This window comes from Felis catus, chromosome B4 (genome assembly GCF_018350175.1).
Source record: "Felis catus isolate Fca126 chromosome B4, F.catus_Fca126_mat1.0, whole genome shotgun sequence".
NCBI classification, from domain to species: domain Eukaryota; kingdom Metazoa; phylum Chordata; class Mammalia; order Carnivora; family Felidae; genus Felis; species Felis catus.
Window position 1 is genome coordinate 44141306 of NC_058374.1, and position 23660 is coordinate 44164965.

The 23660-nt window shown below is 36.9% G+C and overlaps 1 protein-coding gene across 3 annotated transcripts in view; it reads right to left on the minus strand.

Annotated features, from left to right (window-relative positions):
- Positions 1-14022, minus strand: part of CLECL1 (C-type lectin like 1) — a 29649-nt gene extending 15627 nt beyond the window's left edge. For 2 of the 3 annotated variants that reach the window (XM_006933505.5, XR_006600531.1), the window contains exons 1-3: positions 13633-14017; positions 8825-8911; positions 6695-6793 (exon numbers count right to left, since the gene is read on the minus strand). In XM_006933505.5, the coding sequence (XP_006933567.2) occupies positions 6695-6793; positions 8825-8911; positions 13633-13714 (268 nt within the window). In that variant the 5' untranslated portion in view covers positions 13715-14017. Of the gene's footprint in view, positions 1-6694; positions 6794-8824; positions 8912-13632 lie in introns of all 3 variants that reach the window. The other variant, XM_019834481.3, reaches the window with a different exon arrangement.
- Between the last annotated feature and the right edge of the window lie 9638 nt (positions 14023-23660).

Here is a 23660-nt window from a genome sequence, read left to right on the forward strand (position 1 = left end):
CACAAGAAAAATTTTGGAAAGCCTCCAAATGCATGGGGGTTAAAGAATATCCTACTAAAGAATGAATGGGTCAATCAGGCAATTAGAGAGGAAATTTAAAAATATATGGAAGCAAATGGAAATGAAAACATGACAGTCCAAATCTTTTGGGATGCAGCAAAGGCAGTCTTGAGAGGAAAATACATTGCAATCTAGGCTTATATCAAGAAACAAGAAAAATCCCAAATACAAAACCTAATCACACCTAACCTAATGGAACTTGAAGCAGAATAGCAAAGACTCCAAAACCAGCACAAGAAGAGAAATAATAAAGACTAGAGCAGAAATAAACAACACATAATCCAAAAAAAAACCAATAGAACAGATCAATAAATCTAAGAGCTGATTTTTTGAACAAATAAACCAAATTGATAAATGCCTAGTCAGACTTCTCGAAAAGAGAGGGAACCCACATAGATAAAATCATGAAAGAAAGAGGAGACATCACAACCAACATGACAGAAATACAAAGAATTATTAGAGAATACTATGAAAAATTATATGCCAACAAACTGGACAACCTGGAAGAAATGGACAAATTCCTAGACACCCACACACTACCAAAACTCAAACGGTAAGAAATAGAAAGTTTGAACAGACCCATAACCAGTGAAGAAACTGGATCAGTTATCAAAAATCCCCAACAAACAAGAGTTCTGGGCCAGATGGCTTCCCTGGGGAATTCTACCAGACATGAAAGCAGAGTTAATATCTATCTTTCTCAAGCTGTTCCAAAAAATAGAAACAGAAGGGAAGTTTCCTGACTCATTCTATGAAGTCAGTATTACCTTGATTCCCAAATCAGAGACCCCACCAAAAAGGAGAATTACAGGCCAATATCCCTGATGAACATGGATGCAGAAATTCTCAACAAGATACTAGCAAATTGAGTCCAACAGTATGTGAAAAGAATTATTCACCATGATCAAGTGGGATTCATTACTAGGCTGCAGGGCTGGATCAATATTCACAAATCAATCAATGTGATACATTACATTAATAGAAGAAAGGGTAAGAAAGCGATGATTCTGTCAATAGATGCAGGAAAAGCATTTGACAAAATACAACATTATTTCTTAATAAAAATCTTCAAAAAAGTCTGGATAGAAGGAACATACCTTGAGATCATAAAAGCCATATATGAAAATCCCACAGTTAATATCATCCTCAATGGGGAAAAACTGAGAGCATTCCCTCAGATTAGGAACACGACTGAGGGATGTCCACCCTCACCACTGTTGTTTAACATAGTGTTGGAAGTGCTATCATCAGCAATCAGACAACAAAAGGAAATAAAAGTCATCCAAATTGGCAAAGAAAAAGCCAAGTTTTCGCTTTTCACAGATAACCTGTTACTCTGTGTGGAAAACCTGAAAGACTCCACCAAAAAGCTGCTAGGACTGATACATGAATTCAGCAAAGTTGCAGGATACAAAATCAACACACAGAAATCGGTTGCATTTCTAGACACCAATAATGAAGCAACAGAAAGAGAAATGAAGAAATCGATCCCATTTACAGATGCAAAGAACCATAAGATACCTAGGAATAAACCTAACCAAAGATGTAAAAGATCTATACTCTGAAAACTATAGAAAGCTTATGAAAGAAACTGAAGAAGACACAAAGAAATGGAAAAACATTCCATGCTCATGGATTGGAAGAACAAATATTGTTAAAATGTCAATACTACCCAAAACAATCCACCCATTCAATGGAATCCCAGTCCAAATAACACGGGCATTCTTCTCAAAGCTAGAACAAACAATCCTAAAATTTGTATGGAACCACAAAAGACTCTGAATAGCTAAAGTAATGTTGAAAAAGAAAACCAAAGTGGAAGGTATCACAATCCCGGACTTTAGCCTCTACTACAAAGCTGTAATCATCAAGACAGTATGGTATTGGCACAAAAACAGACACACAGACCAATGGAATAGAATAAAGAACCCAGAAATGGACCCACAAATGTATGGCCAACTAATCTTTGACAAAGCAGGAGAGAGTATCCAATGGAAAAAAAGTCTTTTTAGCAAATGGTGCTGGGAGAACTGGACACCAACATGCAGAAGAATGAAACTGGACCACTTTCTTACACCATACACAAAAATAAGTCAAAATGGATGAAAGACCTAAATATGAGACAGGAAACCATCACAACCCTAGAGGAGAAAACAGGCAACAACCTCTTTGACCTCAGCCACAGCAACATCTTACTTGACATGTCTCCAAAGGCAAGGGAAGTAAAAGCAAAAATGAACTATTAGGACCTCATCAAGATAAAAAGCTTCCGCAGTGCAAAGGAAACAACCAACACACCTAAAAGGCAGTGGACAGAATGGGAGAAGATATTTGCAAATGACATACTGGATAGAAGGTTAGTATCCAAAATCTACAAAGAACTTACCAAACGCAACACCCTGAAAACAAATAGCAGAAGACATGATTAGACACTTTTCCCAAGAAAACATCCAGATGACCAACAGACACATGAAAAGATGCTCAATATCATTCATCATCAGGGGAATATAAATGAAAACCACATTGGGATACCACCTCACACCGGTCAGAGCAGCTAAAACTAACAACTCAGGAAACAACAGATGTTGGCGAGGATGTGGAGAAACAGTAACCCTTCTGCACTGTTGGTGGGAATGCAAACTGATGCAGCTTCTCTGGAAAACAGTGTGGAGGTTCCTCAAAAAATTAAAAATAGAATTACCCTATGACCCAGCAGTAGCACTACTAGGAATTTATCTAAAGGATACAGGAGTGTTGATGCATAGGGGCATGTGTACCCCAATGTTTATAGCAGTGCTTTCAACAATAGCCAAAATATGGAAAGACCCCGAATGCCCATCTACTGATGAATGGATAAAGACGTTGTGGTATATCTACAGAATGGAATACTACTTGGCAATGAGAAAGACTGAAATCTTGCCATTTGCAACAACGTGGATGGAACTGGAGGGTATTATGCTAAGTGAAATAAGTCAGTCAGAGAAAGACAGATATCGTATATTTTCACTCATATGTGGGATTTGAGAAACTTAACAGAAGACCATGGGGGAAGGAAAGGAGAAAAAATAGTTCCTAACAGAGAGACAGGCAAACCATAAGACACTCTTAAATACAGAGAACAAACTGAGGGTTAATGGCGGGGGAAGAAGGTTGATGGGCATTGAGGAGGGCACTTGTTGGGACTAGCACTGGATGTTGTATGTAAACGATGAATCATGGGAATCTTCTCCCAAAGCCAAGAGCATGCTGTATACAGTGTATTTTAGCTAACTTGACCATAAATTATATTTTTAAAAAAAGACACCAGCAACAATGCAACTAGGACTTTTAAGGATACATTTAATAAGAAATTACTATATTTGTACTTCTATATTTCTAATAGTAGATACTTTGACCAGATAGTATGAACCAGTGCTTCTTAACCATTTCTATATTATGGAATATAAAAAAAATTTCTGAAGTGTAGCAAGATAAAAAAATAAAAGTCTATGGTTTACCAATTAGTGACCTAGATCTTTATAGCTCAAGAAGCTTAAGGCATACAAATGCTAAGGCACAGTGTTGAAAAAACTCTCTTTTAAAGATACTTTTCTAGAAGATAATTATATCCTAAAAGAATTAGATAAAAAGGTATTGCTTAGAAGAGCCCGGGTGGCTCAGTTGGTTAAGCATCCAACTCTTGATTTCAGCTCAGGTCATGATCTCAGGGTTGTGGGATCGCACCCCACATAGGGCTCTGCGCTGCTTGAGATACTTTCTCTCCTTCTCCCTCTCCTGCTTGTGCTGTCTCATTCTCTCCCTCTCTAAAATATGAAAACAAAAATGAAAATAAAAGTATTGCTTCGTTCGTAAGAAATAAGGAAAATTGCTGAAGGGAGGCACTTAGCTAGAAGTCGAATAGGAAGCATTTCCATAAACGAGTTCATAAAGCAAGGTTGCCCTCAAAGCTAATGATTTATTTGTTTATTTTTATCTTAACACGTGTGTGTTTATTTTATTTATTTTAACGATATTCAGTGCCCATCCATGATAAAAACTCTCAGCAAACTTGGAATAAAGGTAACTTCCTTAATCTGATTAACATATAGAAAGTATTATACTTAATGGTGAAATACTGAAAGTTTTACTTTTTTAAAATTTTATTTTTTAATTTATGTGTATTTTGTATTAAATTAATTTATTTTTAAATTTACATTCAAGTTAGTTAGCATAGTGCTATAATGATTTCAGGAGTAGATTCCCGTGATTCATCCCCTACATATAACCCCCAGTGCTCATCCCAACAAGTATCCTCCCTAATTCAAAGCTAATGATTTATATCAGTTCTAGGGTCCTAAATCCAGACCTTGGGTTTGCTGTTTCTTCAATTATTTTTTTTAACATTTATTTATTTTTGAGAGAGAGAGAGAGAGAGAGAGAGAGAGAGAGAGAGAGTTAGTGGGGGAGGGGTAGAGATAGAGGGAGACACAGAATCTGAAGCAGGCTCCAGGCTCTGAGCTGTCAGCACAAAGCCTGACTGGGACTTGAACCCACAAACCGTGAGATCATGACCTGACCTGAAGTGGGATGCTTAACCGACTGAGCCACCCAGGAACCCCAGTCCAGTGTCTTCAAAAGCACCTCAAGTCATTTAACCATTAGCCCCTCACTACCTCCCTGCAGATGAAAATGCAACCAATCTTTGCAAGAAAGTATTTTTCTTTTAGAAATTCCATCAATTGAAATCATTCAAATTAGAATAAAAACATATCAAATGCTTTAAAAAACAAGCCACGTTGCAGGATACACAAAGAGCAGATTTGGTCACCAAAGACTTTAGATATTTAATTCATCATATGTATCAAAAATCATAATGTTTTAAATGATTTAAAGAATAAAAGAATAAGTAGAAAAATGATCAGCTAACAGGAGACTATTGAAAGCTAACACAAGTGTGATTGAAATTAAGTCCTTAGAATTGAACACTATAATCCCTGAAATCAGACTCCATGAATGAGTCTGTAGTTTAGACCCAGGAAAAGAGAGCATGTGTGGACTGCAAAACATATCTGAAAACATTGCCTTCAGCACAAATCGATAACTTTGAGGACACAACGGGATGCTAAGAGAAATGGAGGGTAAGCCTATTGCACATCTAATTTAAATTCTAGAAAGAAAATAGAGAGAAGGTAGACAAAAAATTAGAATTGATGGCTGAGCAGATCTATTTTTATTTTACATATTTTAAGTTTTATTATTTTATTAACATCAAATTTAGAATTGATGTTCTTTCCTTTTTTTTTAAATTTTTTTTCAACATTTATTTTTTGGGGACAGAGAGACAGAGCATGAACGGGGGAGGGGCAGAGAGAGAGGGAGACACAGAATCGGAAACAGGCTCCAGGCTCTGAGCCATCAGCCCAGAGCCCGACGCGGGGCTCGAACTCAGGGACCGCGAGATCGTGACCTGGCTGAAGTCGGAGGCTTAACCGACTGCGCCACCCAGGCGCCCCTAGATGTTCTTTCCTGATGAATTGATCTAGGAATCTAGGAGAGGTGACATACATCTATAGCAATAGGATGAGGATTAGAAAACAAGTCTAACAAAATTTAAAGCTAGAGCTTTATTTAATAACACTAGTATGACCTGTGTCCCCGGTATAGTACATTATAGTACTCTTGCTCTGGGGATGGCGTCCCACAAAATTTTCCTTCAGCGTCACACCAGTTAAAAAAAAAATTAACATGTGTTGTATCAGACAGCTTTTAGAATGTGGTCAAGGGGGCTTGGAAATATCAAAATCCAATTTAACGTTTTAATGAATTCTCAGAATTTGAATGTACTCTGTATTATGGACTGGTAAGTCTTTCTAATAGAATTATACCTGGATGTTCAGAAGAATGGTATATAATTAAAATTAAATTAATAGATTTAAACATGTAATAAGGTCTTTGGAAAATAGAAAGCAGAAAGGCTAAAAGTAATTGAGTGTTTTCTTGATTTTTAAAAGCATGCAGGGGCACGTGGGTGGCTCAGTTGGTTAAGTGTCTAACTTCGGCTCAGGTCATGATCTCACGGTTCGTGGGTTCGAGTCCCACGTGGGGCTCTGGGCTGACAGTGCACAGCCTGCTTGGGATTCTCTCTCTCCCTCTCTGTCTGCTCCTCTCCCCCTCTCTCTTTCTCTCTCTCAAAAATAAATAAACTTTAAAGAAATAAAAGAATGCAAATACATTCATATGAGACAGCAAGAGAAAGACCAACGTAAGATTACCATTTATAATTATTGTGCATTTAATAACATCACCTGGTAAGAAAAAAAACTACCTTGGATAATCATGGACTTTAAAAAGGAAAATATTTTGATCACATTCTACATCCGCACATGCCCCAATAGAAATAAAAAGAATAAAATGCAAATATTTCAATGAAATACCTTTACATTTAGTTAGAACTCTATCTAAGCTCATTTTTCTCCTTTGCCTTGTAACTCTGAGTATTTTTGTCATGGACTGCAATGGGTCTATAGAAAGTAATGATCTCAACCATACCTCTGCAGGTGCAGAGGAACCTTTCTAGTCAGATATATTCAGGAAAAACCAAAGCTACTGTCAATGCCTGGCTCCTCAGGGATTAGACAATATATAGTAATGTTACCTTTTGAGGCGATTGTTCCAGATTTATTTTCCCCGGCACAGAATTTCTCTTTTGATTCATCATCCATTGTATTATGTCTTGCAGATTTGAACTGGGAAACTGATGAAAGAAGAAACATATTTTCCTAACTAAATAAAAAACACAAAACCATTGGGTTCTAGTGACTGAAGTTCAATCATGTAGAAACTCTCTAGGAACTTAAATAATTAACATTCTAAGGGGAAAAACAACATTATTTCCCCCAAGATTTGGACTTTCCTTTGGACTCTTAATCTTATTAATGTTAACTTTAGTGAAAATGAAAAGATATGATCTGGGACCAGATGTTGTTCACCTGATTTTTTCCTGGAGGCTTCATACTTATTTTAATAAGCACAAAATAACCAGCCATGGATATAAGCCTCATTTGGAGAGTTTGCGTTTAATGAAACACAATTATATCAAGTGTTAAGGACACTTGTTTCAATCAAGTGTCACCTGATGCAGGGAAAGGATTTTATTTTCTTCTACGAGTTTATTTATTTATTTTGAGAGAGAAAGGGAGTGTGTGCATGCACATGCGAGTAGGGGAGGGGCAGAGTGAGGGAGAGGATTGGGGTTCCATCTCATGAACCATGAGATCATGACCTGAGCTAAAATCAAGAGTCAAAGAATCAGATGCTTGGGGCACCTGGGTGGTGCGGTCAGTTAACTGCCTGACTCTTGATTTCATGATCAAGAAATGATCTCATGGTCATGATCTCAGGTCATGATCTCATGGTTCGTGGGATGGATCCCCGAGTCCGGTTCTGTGCTGACAGCACAGGCCTGCTTGGAATTCTCTCTGTCTCTTTCCCTCTGCCCCTCCCCTACTCATGTTCTTTCTCTCTCTCACAAAATAAATAAATAAACTTAAAAAAAAAAGAAAAAAGAGTCAGATCCTTAATCAGCTGAGCCACCCAAGCTCCCCTCAGGGAAAAGATTTTATATGTTTTGATTTGGTTCATAATTGTTTCAATACTTTGCATGTAAATGCTATATATAGAAGTATAGGGTGAGCCCAGAGTACTTTTTCTACAACGACAAATATTTCTGTCTTTCTAATGGCCATTGAACTGAAATTACCTTTGGTAATTTATAATTTCATAATAATGTGTATTAGGCAATTAAATATTTAAAATCTACTTTGGTAACAATTATATTGGTAAAAAATACATTTTATTGACACACTGATGTTTTAGTAACAAACAAATCTATTAGCTTAACATAAAAACATATATAGAAGAGGTTTTTAATGCTAATTATTTTTGCTTCCCTCCTCCCTAATTTTATAGCTGCAATTAGACAATAGACTAGTTATATTAAACTAATGAAACAACTGATCTTTCTGGGGTTTTGGGTGTTCATCTCAACTAGAGGCTTGACCTGGACTTCTAGGTCTTTCCCATTCTGGAATTCTATCACTGTGCCTATTTCTTCGTAACTTTCAAAGCCATTCATAATTGCTAATACCATTTACAAGGATTCTTGACGTAGGCAGGTATGCCTTGGCCTGTTCTAGAGTTTGATTTAATCTGGAAACCTGGATTCCTTGCAATATATACACTCTGTGTGTTACCTTAGTTCTATAGACATAGGTGAAGAAATTTCTCCAAGCATTTATTCAATAATTAAAAATATTTGCCATATGAATAATTGGATTATGCTCAGTTATGTTCAAAGTACATGAGTAGAATTTTTAAATGGTTTATTAGGAAATGTTTTCACCTATTGATTTAAGATTGATAGTGCCCAGGATTAGCTCATGTGAATAAACTTACAAATTTAAACTTATAAATTTAATTTCCTTTCATTGAAAAATAGATTTAGAGCAGCTTGTGTATATCTCAATATCAAACTGCATTGTGCGGTTCGATCATAAAATATAAATATATTCTTGACATCTGTTTCTTTTATCAATGAAAAGAATCCACAATTATATCACATACTGAAGTTCTGTGGAGAATCTTTCATTTTAATTGTTTCGAATTTCATACTTTTTGTGAAGTTGTACTGCATTGTTTAGGGAACCATTGAACAGCAAACACAATTACAACAGGTCACTAGAGAAAAATACTTCAGGATAAATGAATAATACTGATAATTACTTACCCAAAATGCTCAACACAATTACTATTACAAGAAGGATGATGATAATTGCACATCCAACTTTCAAGAAAATTCCATGATGGTGAGTATCTACAAAATTGGATAGATTGGAGAGAGAAAATTGGATAGTAACTCCAGCAGATATTTCCTTATATGGTGAGAGGTAAGAGGGGGCTCAATAAATTTTCTTGGTTATCATGCTTCTAAGTTACTCTCCTTTGAAATATATAGACCCAGCTTCCTTTCTGCGGGTGCATGCACACACACATACGCACTCACGCAGAACGTATATACTTTTCTGGTTTGTGAGGAGGGGACTTATAAAACTTTGAATGGGTATGAATTTTTGTTTGTGGGTTCATTGCACTTATTCCACAGCATTACAATGATCTACTGTGTGCAGTCCTAAATTTTTATATAAGACTGAGACTCTCCAGATTCTCTAATAAGTTTATTGACAGCACCCACTGATGTGGATTGATCCATTCTTTTCTCTCTTATGTAACATGCCTACATACTGTGATACATAACTGTGATTTCATATGTTTCACTCATTTTTATTTTAAAATAAAGTACTCTTAGAGATGACCTCACCCAACATCTGCACATTAATGGGGATATTCAAGTCCACAGCCACATAGTTATTTGATGACAGAGCTGAGATCAGGCGTCAGCTGTCTTGACCGACCACCAAACCAGTGGTTGGTTTGCTGTTCACTCTATCTCATTGTCTTTGGAGTAGTCAAAAGATAATAATAAATCACAAAAAAAGGACTTATTAGCTTTGGCTGATAATTAAACGGGCAATCTCTAATGCAAAATAATTGCAGCATATCAATTCCACTAGATAGATGATATATACACTGAGAAAGTAATAAAATAATGTTGATACATAACCAATTACAAAGTCAAGCGTCAAGACCGGTTAACCTGAATGCTTATTTAGTGGTATATTAATTTTTTTTAATTTTTTTTAACGTTTATTTATTTTTGAGACAGAGAGAGACAGCGCATGAACGGGGGAGGGTCAGAGAGAGAGGGAGACACAGAATCCGAAACAGGCTCCAGGCTCTGAGCTGTCAGCACAGAGCCTGACGCGGGGCTGGAACTCATGGACCGCGAGATCATGACCTGAGCCGAAGTCAGCTGCTTAACCGACTGAGCCACCCAGGCGCCCCAGTGGTATATTATTATAGAGTGCTTTGGTCTATGTTCAAATTCTTACTGTTATTGAATAAAACATCTTTAGTGGGATTTTAATTGTCAGAAGATAAAAAAGGCTGTGTATTTTCATTTATCATGTAAAGCAATGAGAATGGTGCCAGTCAAGGTATAATCTCAAGAAGAATGTGATGGTATCCCTACACACGTTTTTAATATAAAATAGACATGGTTTGGTTTTTTTTTAAATTTTTTTTCCCAACGTTTATTTATTTTTGGGGGGACAGAGAGAGACAGAGCATGAACGGGGGAGGGGCAGAGAGAGAGGGAGACACAGAATCAGAAACAGGCTCCAGGCTCTGAGCCATCAGCCCAGAGCCTGACGCGGGGCTCGAACTCACGGACCGCGAGATCGTGACCTGGCTGAAGTCGGACGCTTAACCGACTGCGCCACCCAGGCGCCCCAAAATAGACATGTTTTTAATAACATGTTTCAGGTTACAGACCTAAACACTTACAGAATAAAATTTCAGATTTTGTGAAGGGACTGACATAAGGGATATTAGCTCATTTTTTTGACCCTCAAGGTACGATTTACCAAAAGTGTGAATTTCTCAATTTTAGCCTGGGATATTCTCAGTGGCATCATACTTTTTCACTTTTTCACTTCAGCTCAATTTCATCATGACCACCCTCTTTGTTTTATATCTTAAAGGACAAATGAACCTCTAATACCTATTGAGTGTCTCATGAGATCCATTTATTTATTTATCCATTTATACATTCATCCACTTACCAAGCATCTACTGATGGCCTGTTAGGTACTTGGTACTATGTGAGGTGTTGGGGATGCAAAGATTAAGAGACTAGGGACAGGGTCTCAGCATTTTTGAGGCTCTGAAGAAGTAAGGAATATGGTAACTTTAAGGAGCAAAGAGAAAGACAATAGCCAGAGAAAAATAAGTAAAACATACGGAGTTAGAAGAAGACTAAGAACCTGACATATCATATGTAGGGCTCTAGAGGACATGACAATTCAGTGCACCAAATAATGTTTTCCCTCTACTGTGATATGACACATGAGAACAGAAGTTGTATTTATCCAACACTAGGGACATGCAGTGAAAGAGTAATAAAGTATTTGATTTCTGGTCAGAAGCACCATTGTGGGTAAGTAATTTAATCTTTATATATTTATGTTTTCTCTCTTTAATACTGGAATATTGAACTAGATGGCATTAGAGATGTTATCTCCAAATCTCTAAACCTGGAGGGAAGTAAAGTTCTATCTGTAAACAAAAAGGAAATCAAACCCTGGAATGTAGAATTGAAAACACTGGTTTTGTTGCTTGAAGTGAGTTAAAATAATGCTAGAAAAATGGACTAATAAGCAGCACTCTCAACAATAGCCAAATTGTGGAAAGAGCCTAAATGTCCATCAACTGATGAATGGATAAAGAAATTGTGGTTTATATACACAATGGAATACTACGTGGCAATGAGAAAGAATGAAATATGGCCTTTTGTAGCAACGTGGATGGAACTGGAGAGTGTGATGCTAAGTGAAACAAGCCATACAGAGACAGACAGATACCATACGGTTTCACTCTTATGTGGATCCTGAGAAACTTAACAGAAACCCATGGGGGAGGGGAAGGGAAAAAAAAAAAAGAGGTTAGAGTGGGAGAGAGCCAAAGCATAAGAGACTCTTAAAAACTGAGAACAAACTGAGGGTTGATGGGGGGTGGGAGGGAGGGGAGGGTGGGTGATGGGTATTGAGGAGGGCACCTTTTGGGATGAGCACTGGGTGTTGTATGGAAACCAATTTGACAATAAATTTCATATATTGAAAAAAAAAGAAAAAAAAGAAAAAAAAGAAAAATGGACTAACAGTGTGAGAATTTTCACAATGGGAGAATAAGAATGCAATTCTCTTACACATTATTTTTCAAATTAAGTTCTATCTTCTCATCGAAAAAGAAAGCACCCAGTGTAGGGAGAAAAGAAAGCAGATAAGCTTCTATTGGGCAAGTTAGAGAGGTGACATTTAACAGTAGGGAATAATATGCTTTTGCAATCGGAGAAAATCACACATCAGTTTCATTTCATAACAAATTTAAAAATATAAAAGAAGAAATACATTCTGTGGAAATATAGAAAATCATACATTATATTCATTCTACAAGGGCAAACGCAATGAGGAGATTTTAAATTACATAAATATTTAATATAAACTATTTATTATTATTTTTAATTATTTTTTTAATATGAAATATATTGTCAAATTGGTTTCCATACAACACCCAGTGCTCATCCCAACAGGTGCCTGCCTCAATGCCCATCACCCACTTTCCCTCCCTCCCACCATCAACCTCTATCCTAGAGAAAAGAATGGAAATGCAACGTGAAATTTTCCCTAGTACTTTGGAGGATAAAAGACACATTGAATTTTAAAATCTATCAGTTTTGAGTGGTTTGTGATTAAGGTGCGATGTTATCTTTAGCTATATGCCTATCTCTTCATATTCCAAAAATATTCTATTACTCAGATAGTCACTAATTCTAAACTTCATGAAATAAAATACTGGCATTTCATGTCTCCTTAGTTTAGTTTAACATTGTTACCCTATCAATTTGCAAGTTTCAAAAAGATAATTAACAATGTGAATAGTAGCCAGGAATTTTCCCTTCTGTATAAATAAATGTATCATTCTATATTAAAAGGGCAGGTTTAATCAGAGGTATATAAAGTGTAGAGAAAAAAGGGGTCATGAGTACAGATGTCACTGTATGAGTATAAATGTTCACTGCAAGAAATGCAAAGAATAGAAAGTTTACAAAAGCCAAAAGCGAAGTTCTGTGTATTAAGAATAGAAGTATAGGGGCGCCTGGGTGGCGCAGTCGGTTAAGCGTCTGACTTCAGCCAGGTCATGATCTCGCGGTCCGTGAGTTCGAGCCCCGCGTCAGGCTCTGGGCTGATGGCTCAGAGCCTGGAGCCTGTTTCCGATTCTGTGTCTCCCTCTCTCTCTGCCCCTCCCCCGTTCATGCTCTGTCTCTCTCTGTCCCAAAATTAAATAAATGTTGAAAAAAAATTTTTAAAAAAAAGAATAGAATTATATATAACACCCAGTGCTTATTATAAGTGCCCTCCTTAATATCCATCACCCATTCAACCCATACCCCCACCCCCACCTCCCCTCCAGTAACCCTCAATTTATTCTCTATAGTTAAGAGTCTATTTCCTGGTTTACCTTTTTTCTCCACTCCCCCCACCATGTTGACCTGTTTTGTTTTTTAAAATTGCACATATGAGTGAAATCACAGGGTATTTGTCTTTCTCTGACTGACTTATTTCACTGAGCAAAACACTCTCCAACTCCATCCATGGTGTTATATGTGAGTGATAAATCACTAAATTCTACTCCTGAAACTAATATTATACTGGATGTTAACTAACTGGAATTTATAAACATTTGAAAAAGAAAAGCATAAATTACAATTAACTTTATGAACATTTGTTTCATTAAAAACATTCACTCTTACCCTTGCATTTTTCTATTTTTTAGTAAGGCATATACAAGCACAGGACAGAAATAAAGGAGATCAGAAGTAAAATATTAATTTTAGAAGGACCCCTAAATCCAACTTACCAGATTTCTGAAGCGAAGATGAATTTCCTAGAGAAAAAGCCCCATCAGTTTTAATATCCGCATAGATTATATCTCCAGCCATTGCACATATTAAAAAAAGAGAGACCAAAAATGAGGTTCTGCTAAGGGAGTCTCATAGTTCTGCAAATACATTTCTGGTAAGTCAAATAAACTGAGATGAACAATTTTCTTTTGCTCTCCCAAATTTGGTGGATTTCTTCTATGAATAAGTGACAAAGCAATGTGTTCAGTCTTACCAATCAAGACAAGAGATTTCCAAACACTTCACGATAGGGAAGAAAACTACTATTCGTACAGGAGTTTCTTGCTCTACAGTTAGTTTTCTGCCTAAATTTGGAATAGTTTTCACTTTTGATATTACCACGGATGACCTCCTGCCATTTTTTCTTCTATAAACTACTTCCTCTTTTAGTTCAGACATATATTCTCTGGCAGAAATTCTGTGACCATTCAGCATTTTCTCCAAAGTGGAATAGCAATTTGGAAGGGAGGACAAAGAAAAAGAATGATTTAAAAAAAAAATGTTTATTTATTTTGAGAGAGAGGGAAAGCATGAGCAGGGGAGGGGCAGAGAGAGAGGGAGAGAGAGAATCACAAGAAGGCCCCGTGCTGAAAGCACCAATCCCAACGCAGGGCTTGATCTCATGACTATGAGGTCATGACTTGAGCTGAAATCAGGAGTCAGACACTTAACCAATTGAGCCACCCCGGTACCTGAAAACGAGGGATTTTATAATGGATGTGATAGAACTAACTGATAGACTTCTCATCTTGAAATGCATCGTATTTACCTAGGTAATACCTTTTTCACCTAGGTAAAAATTCCCTTAGACCTATTTCTTCTTTTCTATGTTTTATAATATGAGCATCAAACTGAGTTAAAACATGGATCATGCAGAGGATTTCCAAGCTGATAATTATATTTAAGGCATGGAAATAAATTCTATGTCAAAATAATTCAAGGTTATATCATTAAAGAAAATAAATCTTATGTTTAAACTAGGTTCATAGAAATTTCCTGTTGAATGCAATGTATAAAACGTAAATTTTGATCTCCTGTTTTTTCTAAAGTTACACTAAAATTATATTAAAGGAATAAAAATGTAAAAGTCTCAAACAATAACAAAAAAGAAGTGAGTTCTAACAGATAAGGAAAAAAAAGTCAGTCAATTCGTGGAAGATAGAGATATCATCACTGATGAAACGAAGTAGAAGAAAGTGACGTCTAGAATATTCATAGGGAAATAACTGAGGAGAGAGCCCAACTACCTGTGAAATTCTCATAAGACTCAGAGGTCAGAAATGCCAGATATGAAAAATGACAGAAAGCTTTAGTTTATAAGCAGTAGATTAAATGGGCTTCTGTACCGGAAGGAATTGGTTTCCTCAATATTCTCTGAAATACGTTGCATGGAATTATTTAAACTGTAGTCATCCTTAATCCCTCCGATCCAAGGATTTTACCTATATTAACCAAATAGCTAGAGAACAGATCGTGGTTTTCTGGCATCGAGGGTTCCCTAATGGATTCTGACTCACAAGGCTTCTGACCCAGGATGGGCTATACGTTGACCTCATGACCACTATGACACTCTCTCTTTCTTGGGATGTTCTAAAACTCTATATGTTGAACTGAATTTTATACATGAAAAACTGACTTTGAGAGGTTATATGAAGATGGTTGCATGACCACACATTTTTAGAGTGAGGATTTGAACTTACGTCAGTCTGAAGTCCATAGTATAATACAATAATGCCTTCTAGATTTTGAGGGTGAGAATGACATTTTCTTCTTCTTCTTTGTTATATCCATCACTCAATCTATGCTTGAAACATAACAGACACTTAATAATTATGTAATGGATTACCAAAACAGTTCAGGCTACCCTGAATTTTATTAGCGAACTCTTAACATTTTTCCAGAATGAGAGCAATCGGTTTTGACTAAAAAGTAGACTTCTATTCGTATAAAAAATATTATCAGAGATTCAGCCATCTAAAACTAAAAAAAAAAATCCTAGCATGTGGAGAATTTATGTAATAAATCCTTGGAATTTACAGTTATATATATATATATATATAACATTATATATATAAATATAATAAATATTATATATTTAATTAATATGTATTGTATATATGATTATATAAATATATATATTTAATGTTTATTTATTTATGAGAGAGAGAGTGCTCAAATGAGCAGGGAAGGGTCAGAGAGAGAGGGAGACAGAAAATCTCAAGCAGGCTCCTTGCTGTCAGAGCAGAGCCCGAGGCAGGGTTCCAACTCACAAACCACGAGATCATGACCTGAACCAAAACCAAGAGTCTGATGCTTAACCAACTGAGCCATGTAGCAACCCCCACATTTGATATTAATAATCTCTGCCTTCTCTCCTTGCCCAAAGTAAGTCACCAAGGTATGAGTTATGGAGTAATCTCTAAGTTTGTTGAGATTTAACTTTTGATTGTCATGATTCTTGTAGGTATAGGACTCACTTAGCCAGAAAAACCATTTTATAGGTAGTCAACTTATGGATTAATTGAAAAATGGGATATTAAAAGTTGTGGTGTCTTGTGGTGTATGTGATTAAATAATAGAAATATGTCTGGAAACAAAATAGAGCTATTCAGTTAGGTACACTAGACTCATGAAATATTCATCAGTAAAGTCGTGAAAGAATAACAGATATTTCATTAGGCTGCTGTATTTTATAAAGAAAATTATATGCTTACAATGACGTCCTCAAACTTGGTGACAACTTCCCTGGGCTATAACTTTTTTGAATGTTGAGTTGTTCCGTTACCATTGTTATTCAAAAACATTTTTTTTTTTTGATGTTTATTTATCTTTGAGAGAGAGAGACAGAGCATGAACAAGGGAGGAGCAGAGAGATAGGGAGACACAGAATCCGAAGCAGGCTCCAGGCTCTGAGCCGTCAGCACACAGCCCAATGCGGGGCTCGAACTCACAAACCACGAGATCATGACCTGAGCCCAAGTCGGATGCTTAACCGACTGAGCCACCCAGGCGCTCCTTCTGTTACCATTATTGATAGATGCCAGTTCTAAGTAATTAAGTAGTATGCATTTGAAATATGTTTTATTACTGTCCTAACTTTAACCATAATTTTATTAATCATGGCTCCGGGTCTGGATTCCAAGTGGAATCCTCGATCTTGGCCCACTTCCTGGAGTGCAAGTCCTCATTTCCAACTGCCTTCCAATATCTCAAACTCAAAATGATCCAAAGTAATCCAACTTCACCTCTCCTTCCCCCGTGTCACCTCTTTCTTTTGGTGGCCCCACTACTTTTGCATAAACTCAGACTTAATATCTCCCCTTTGTATACCTCCTTCTGTCACGTTTCAGTGTGCATGCGTGGGTGAGTGATGGAGAGTCGTATATAATAATTTATTCATTTAAGATGAAAATGTCCTCTTCACCTCAGACAAGCATGGGATTGAGAACATATTCAGAGAAATATAATGCCGTGGGAGGGCAGGGAGGTAAATCTGGAGAGTGATTAAAAGCTTACCAGTCAGATAAGTAACTCTTCCTGTGATGGTAAGAGTGAGAAACAGAAAAATGTACATGTTTTCTCTGAATATTTCTGAGGGGGAAAAGGTTTTATTTTGCAGGTTGGCTGGGGCATGGGGACAGGGAAATAATTGTTTGTTCTATGATATATTTGTATCCATTTATATGTGTGTGTGTGTGTGTGTGTGTGTGTGTGTGCACATACATATTTTTAAGGTCAACTATATAAATATATATATAAATATATATATTTATATATATATACACTTTATAAAGTGTGTGAAAAGATTTCATTTTACATGCAAATGACACCTTTTGCCCTTTTTCAGTAATCTATAACAATTATCTAATTATGTAATTATTCCGGGTTAGTGGTTCTTAACCTTGACTGAACATTGAAAACTTTTGGAAAGCCTTAAAAAAATGAGGATGTAGGGGCGCCTGGGTGGCGCAGTCGGTTAAGCGTCCGACTTCAGCCAGGTCACGATCTCGCGGTCCGTGAGTTCGAGCCCCGCGTCGGGCTCTGGGCTGATGGCTCAGAGCCTGGAGCCTGTTTCCGATTCTGTGTCTCCCTCTCTCTCTGACCCTCCCCCGTTCATGCTCTGTCTCTCTCTGTCCCAAAAATAAATAAACGTTGACAAAAAAATTTTTTTAAAAAAATGAGGATGTAGAGAAAAAGGAACACTTGTGCACTGTTAGTGGGAATACAAATTGGTGCAATCACTGTAGAAACACTATGGAGATTCCTCAAGGAAGTAAAAATAAAAAATGCCATATGATTCCGTAATTCTACGCTGGGTATTCACCCAAAGAAAATTAAAAAAAAATACTTTGCAACATTACATGCACCTCTATGTTTATTGCAGCATTTTTTCAGTAGCCAAGAGATGGAAGCAACCTAAGTGCCCATTGATAGATGAATGGATATAAAAGATGTGATATATTATGTATGTATATATTTATCTATTTATAATGGAATATTCCTGAGCCATAAAAAGAATGAGATCTTGCCTTTTGCAACATTTACAACAACATGGGTAGACCTAATGGGATTCGTGCTAAGTAAAATAAGTCCGGAAAGGAAAATAAATAGCATATGATTTCAATTATATGTGGAATGTAAAGAATAAAACAAACAAATGAAAAACGGAAACATACCCCAAAGTACAGAGAACAAACTGATGGTTCCCTGAGGGGAGAGGGTGGTAGAGGGGGCAAAATGGGTGGAGGAGAGTGGGAGATACAAGCTTCCGGTTATGGAATGAATAAATCAGGGGGATGAAAGGTGCGGCAAGGGGAATACAGTCAGTGGTATTGCAATAGTGTTGTGTGGTGACAGATGGTAACTTCACTGGTAATTACACATAGCATAAAAGTGTCAAATTACTACATGGTACACCCAAATGTAACCTTGTGTGTTAGCTATACTTCAGTAAAAAATAAATTGAAATAAAAATAAATTTGAAAATGAATGAAAATTATCACCAACAAAGACTTCGATCTATCTCACTCCTATTAGTAGAACAAGAAATGAAAATAAGACACGAAAAAAAATAAATGAGTCACGGGGATGTAATGCACAGCATGGTGACTACAGTGAGAGTACTGTATTGCATATTGGAAAGGTGCTAAGGTAGTTGATCTTGAAAGCTTTCGTCGCAAAGAAAAAGAATTTCTGTAACTATGCATGGCAATAATGCTAACTAGACTTATTGTGATGATTATTTTCCCATGAATACAAATAGTGAATTATTATGTTGCCCACCTGAAAGGAATATAGAATTATATATCAATTATACATTAATAAGAACTTATTTATTTATTTATTTTTAATGTTTATATATCTTAGAGAGGGAGAGAGAGAGAGTGAGAATGGGAGAGGGTCAGAGAAAGAGGGAGACACAGAATCCGAAGCAGGCTCCAGGCTCTGAGCTGTCAGCACAGAGCCAAATGCAAGGCTCGAACTCATGAACCCGTGATATCATGACCTGAGCGGACCCTTCCCCTTCCCCTTCCTTCCTTTCTTCATCCCTTCATGGGTCAAGTTACCTGCATATAAGTTTAACAAGTTTGAAACCTGTTTTTCATTGTTGTTAGGTTAGGTACGAACTAATGTCAGGGTTCGTTTATTCCCACCACTAAGGTCTGAGGCTTCTGTAATGATGGCCCTGGTGAATACTAATGACTCTCTAGTTGGGCGAGTAAGAGCTTGAATGTCTCCTCACCCTGTCTGGGCTCTGAGAATTGGTCTGCGGATAACCGCTTTGTTGTTTTTTACCTGGATTGGTGCATTTTTATTTTATGTATAAGCATCGTAGTATTCAGCAGAATCAAGGGAGATTCTTTTTTGAAATTCTGCCTGCAACTTCCAGCTGCCTCAAAGTCCTACTCTGTATCTGTGTGTCCTCAATTTCAGTGAGACTGCTAGCTTCCTTTGGATGCTCTTTCCTGTGCCTGCATCATGGAAGATTATTCCCAGTGAAATCCGGAGTCATCTTAGTGCCCATCTTACTTTCTTCCCTTTTCTGACACGATCTGAGCTGTCTGTTGTACGATTTCTGAAAGCCTTTTTTGGTAGGTTTGCTGAATTTCCTACTTGATTACAATGGGAGGTTAACAGTGATTCTTGTTAATCCATCATGGCCAGTGGTGTTGTACTTTTTAAACATATTTGCATTCACATTTTATTCTATAAGCAAATTTTATTTATTTATTTATTTACGTACTTAATTAGGGGAGGGAGGGGCAGAGAAAGAGAGAGGGAGAGAGAGAATCCCAATCAGGCTCCATGCCACCAGTGCAGAGCCTGATGCAGGGCTCGATCTCACAAACCATGAGATCATGACCTGAGCCAAAATCAAGAGTCAGACGTTTCACCGACTGAGCTACCCAGGTGCCCCAATAAACAAATTTTTTGAAAAGATGACTATTATATTGCTAATATTTTGTTTTTATTTTCTCTATGATTTGTTTTTGAGTTTCCATCATAATCCATTTTGAGACTAGGGAGATCGGAATTCAAAACACCTGAGCTTGAGTCCTGACTTCAAATTGGTTTAGGTAAATAACTTTGGGCAAATTTATCTTTTTAATGCCCATGTTTCTATCTACAACAGATATATAATAATATTAAAGCACTGTTGTAGCATATGCGACATTGTAACCGTTAGTGAACTATACAAATATTGTTGTTTTTCTCTTGCTCACTACTATGAGGAAGGAAAAATTTTCCTCTACCCTTTAAGCATCTTCCAGCTAGTGTAAGAATTACATTGCCATAAGGCAGTTTGATAGGAGAAAAAAACCCAGAGTTTAATTAAATGCACACAGAGACCCAATAACAAAATTGATACCCAAAGAAATGACCGAGGCGGGCAGTTTTGATATATTTCAGACAAAGAGACAATACATTTGTAAAGAATTGGCAGAACAAAGAATGTTATGTTTGGGAACTTCAATTAGTAAGGATCTCTAAACAGAATTTGGACTAAGGTGGTAAATTAGTAAACAGTTACAAGGTTTATTTATAAATGATAATGATATCCCTCTACCTCCCGGTACATGGAGAGTACCTTTCACATGAAATATTTCCTGTTTTCAGCAGGACAAAGGAGGGTCAACATGTCCTTCTTGCACGGGCTGTTTCCTAAATAGCTTTAATTCAAAGTAATCAATATGCCATTGTGGCAAATTTTGCCTGCCCTGGGTCCACACAACTGACTTTCTGTGACATTTATTCTAGTAGTTTTTAAAGACCTCCCTCAAGCTCTGGTGCTTTATTTCATTTTCCCTCTTTCATTAATCTGAGGTTCCCAAAGAGGCATTTTTGTGTTTAGAAAAAAAAAAAAGACTGAGCATAGTAACACTTAAGGAAGAATACTTAATAAAAAATAGTTATTAAAAAAGAGTGTAATTCTAACACATCGTAAGAATTTGTAAAGTTCCCTTTCTCTCCCAGTGTCTTTGAAGTACAAGGCAGAAAAATAAGATACAGCATCACAATAAAAGATCCAATGTCAATAGTGCTGAAATGTCAAAAACATAAAAAATAGTGTGTTAAGTAATTAACCACATTTAGGCGGGAAGTCTGAGAAAAGAGAAGTTGTGAAATCAGGAGTGTTAAACAGTTACAAAAAGAGGAAATATGTTCTGAAACAGTAAAATTTTAGCTTAAGAGAAACCATAGAATTATTAACTTCGAATGCAGATAAAGAAGTTAGGTTTAATCATCAGTGGAGGGAGCGATATTGTCTAACGTGATGTTGAAAGTAACTCAAAGACATTTACTTATCAGCACAGAAATTTGTTCACATTAGGATTAAGAGATGTTTGTCAAGCATGAGATATATATGAGAGAGAGGAGACAGAGAGAGAGAGAGAGAGAGGGAGAGATTATAGCTTTCGGTAATTTGTTTGAAATGGATTTTTATTATACGTGTGAACTTGAAATACAGTTTAGATACAAAATTAAGATTAGTAATCACATTTCCTCTGAATTTTAGTGGCACTTTCTGTCAGATGGGATATCATTATTAAAAATTACAATTATTGTTCCAATTTCTGAGTCTGTGTCTGTAGCCTTTTTCTTTTTTTTAAGTTTATTTCTTTTGACAGAGAGAGAGAGAGAGAGAGAGAGAGCGCGAGCGAGCAGGGGAGGGACAGAGAGAAAAGCCCAAGCAAGCGCCACCTGCTGTCAGCACGGAGCTGGACCAGGGACTCAAACCCAGGAACAGTGAGATCGTGACCTGAGCTGAAATCGAATGGGACACTTAATCAACTGAGCTACCCAGGCACTCCTGTACTTTTCCATATGGAAACTTTAAGAACCTTTATTTTGTCCCTTGAATTCTGAAATTCTGTAATGAGGTGCCCTGTCAGCCTATTTTCCCTCTTTCTGTCGGGCATTCAATGGGATGTTTTAAATGGGAAACATGTCCTTCGTTTCTGAGAAAGTTTCTTTCATATTTCTATTATAATTTTCTTCCAACTTTTCTGGAATTCCTATTAGTGAGATATTGGTGCTCTTGGGTTGATTTTCTTTCTTTCTGTCTTCTTTTTTTTTTTTTAACATTTATTCATTTTTGAGAGACAGAGAGAGACAGAGCATGAGCAGGGAAGGGGCAGAGAGAGGGAGACACAGAATCGGAAGCAGGCTCCAGGCTCTGAGCTGTCAGCACAGAGCCCGATGTGGGGCTAGAACTCACGAACTGTGAGATCATGACCTGAGCCGAAGTAGGACGCTCAACCGACTCAGCCACCCAGGCGCCCTTGATTTTCTAATATCATTAAACTTTTCCCCATTTTTTAAAATCGGTTTCTCTTTAGATTCTACTAGCTAGGCTAGTTCCTCAAGTTCTTCCTCCACTCTCTTCATAGAATCTCTTTCCTGAATTTATTATAACTTTAATTTCCAAGCATTCTTTCTTATTCTTTAAATGTCCTCTTATGTGATGAAGTTTTTTTCCCCCACTTCCCCCACCAAATATATTAATTATAAGAATATTTAGAATTTTTCTTGTTGTTTGCCATCAACTTTTACATGAATGTTATCTGATATGTGCTTGCTTTGGCCTCTTTTTGTTTGTTTGTTTGTTTGTTTGTTTGTTTGTTTGTTTGTTTTGGAGGGGGGAGGGGCAGAGAGAGAAGCGAGAGAATCCCAATCAGGCTTCATGCCCAGCGTGGACGCCCATGCAGGATTCAATTTCACAACTGTGAGATCACGATCTGAGCTGAAATCAAGAGTCAGGTGCTTACTGTACTGAGCCATCTAGCTGCCCCTGGTCTCTGTTCTTTTAAGGGACTTTCCTAAATATCTAGTGTCCCATAAGTGCCTATTAATATGTGAGAGTGAGATACTAAATAAACAGTAGGACATTATGTATCTGGAACCCGCGGACATCCTTACGGATGTTAAGGCAGAGACTGTTCATGTCTTCTTATTCTCAATAGGTCTTTTGTATTCGTCACTTTTCTCAGAGAGCAATTCTTCTTTAGGCTGAGTGAAATAACTCAGAAAGAGTAAGACAAATATGATAGGATCTCATTTCTGTGTGGAATCTTTAAAGGAACAACAGGAAGAACTCATGGATATAGAGAAGAGATTGGTGGTTGCTTTAAGTGAAGGGTTAGAATGGGCGTAGTGGGTGAAGGTGGTCAAAAGATACAAACTTCCAGTTATGAAATAAATAAGTCCTGGAAATGTAATTTATATCCTAGTGACTAGAGTCAATAATCCTGTATTGTATACTTGAAAGTTGCTAAGATAGAAGAGCTGAAAAATTCTTATCACGAGAAAAAAAAAAGCTTATCATTACGTGTGGTAAGAGATGTCAACTAGACATTGCGATGATTTCACAGTATATACACATATCAAGTCATTATCTTGTACACCTAATGCTAATATAATGTTATCTGTCAATTATACCTCAATTAAAAAAACAAAGAAAAGAACAAGGTTTTCAGTCTGG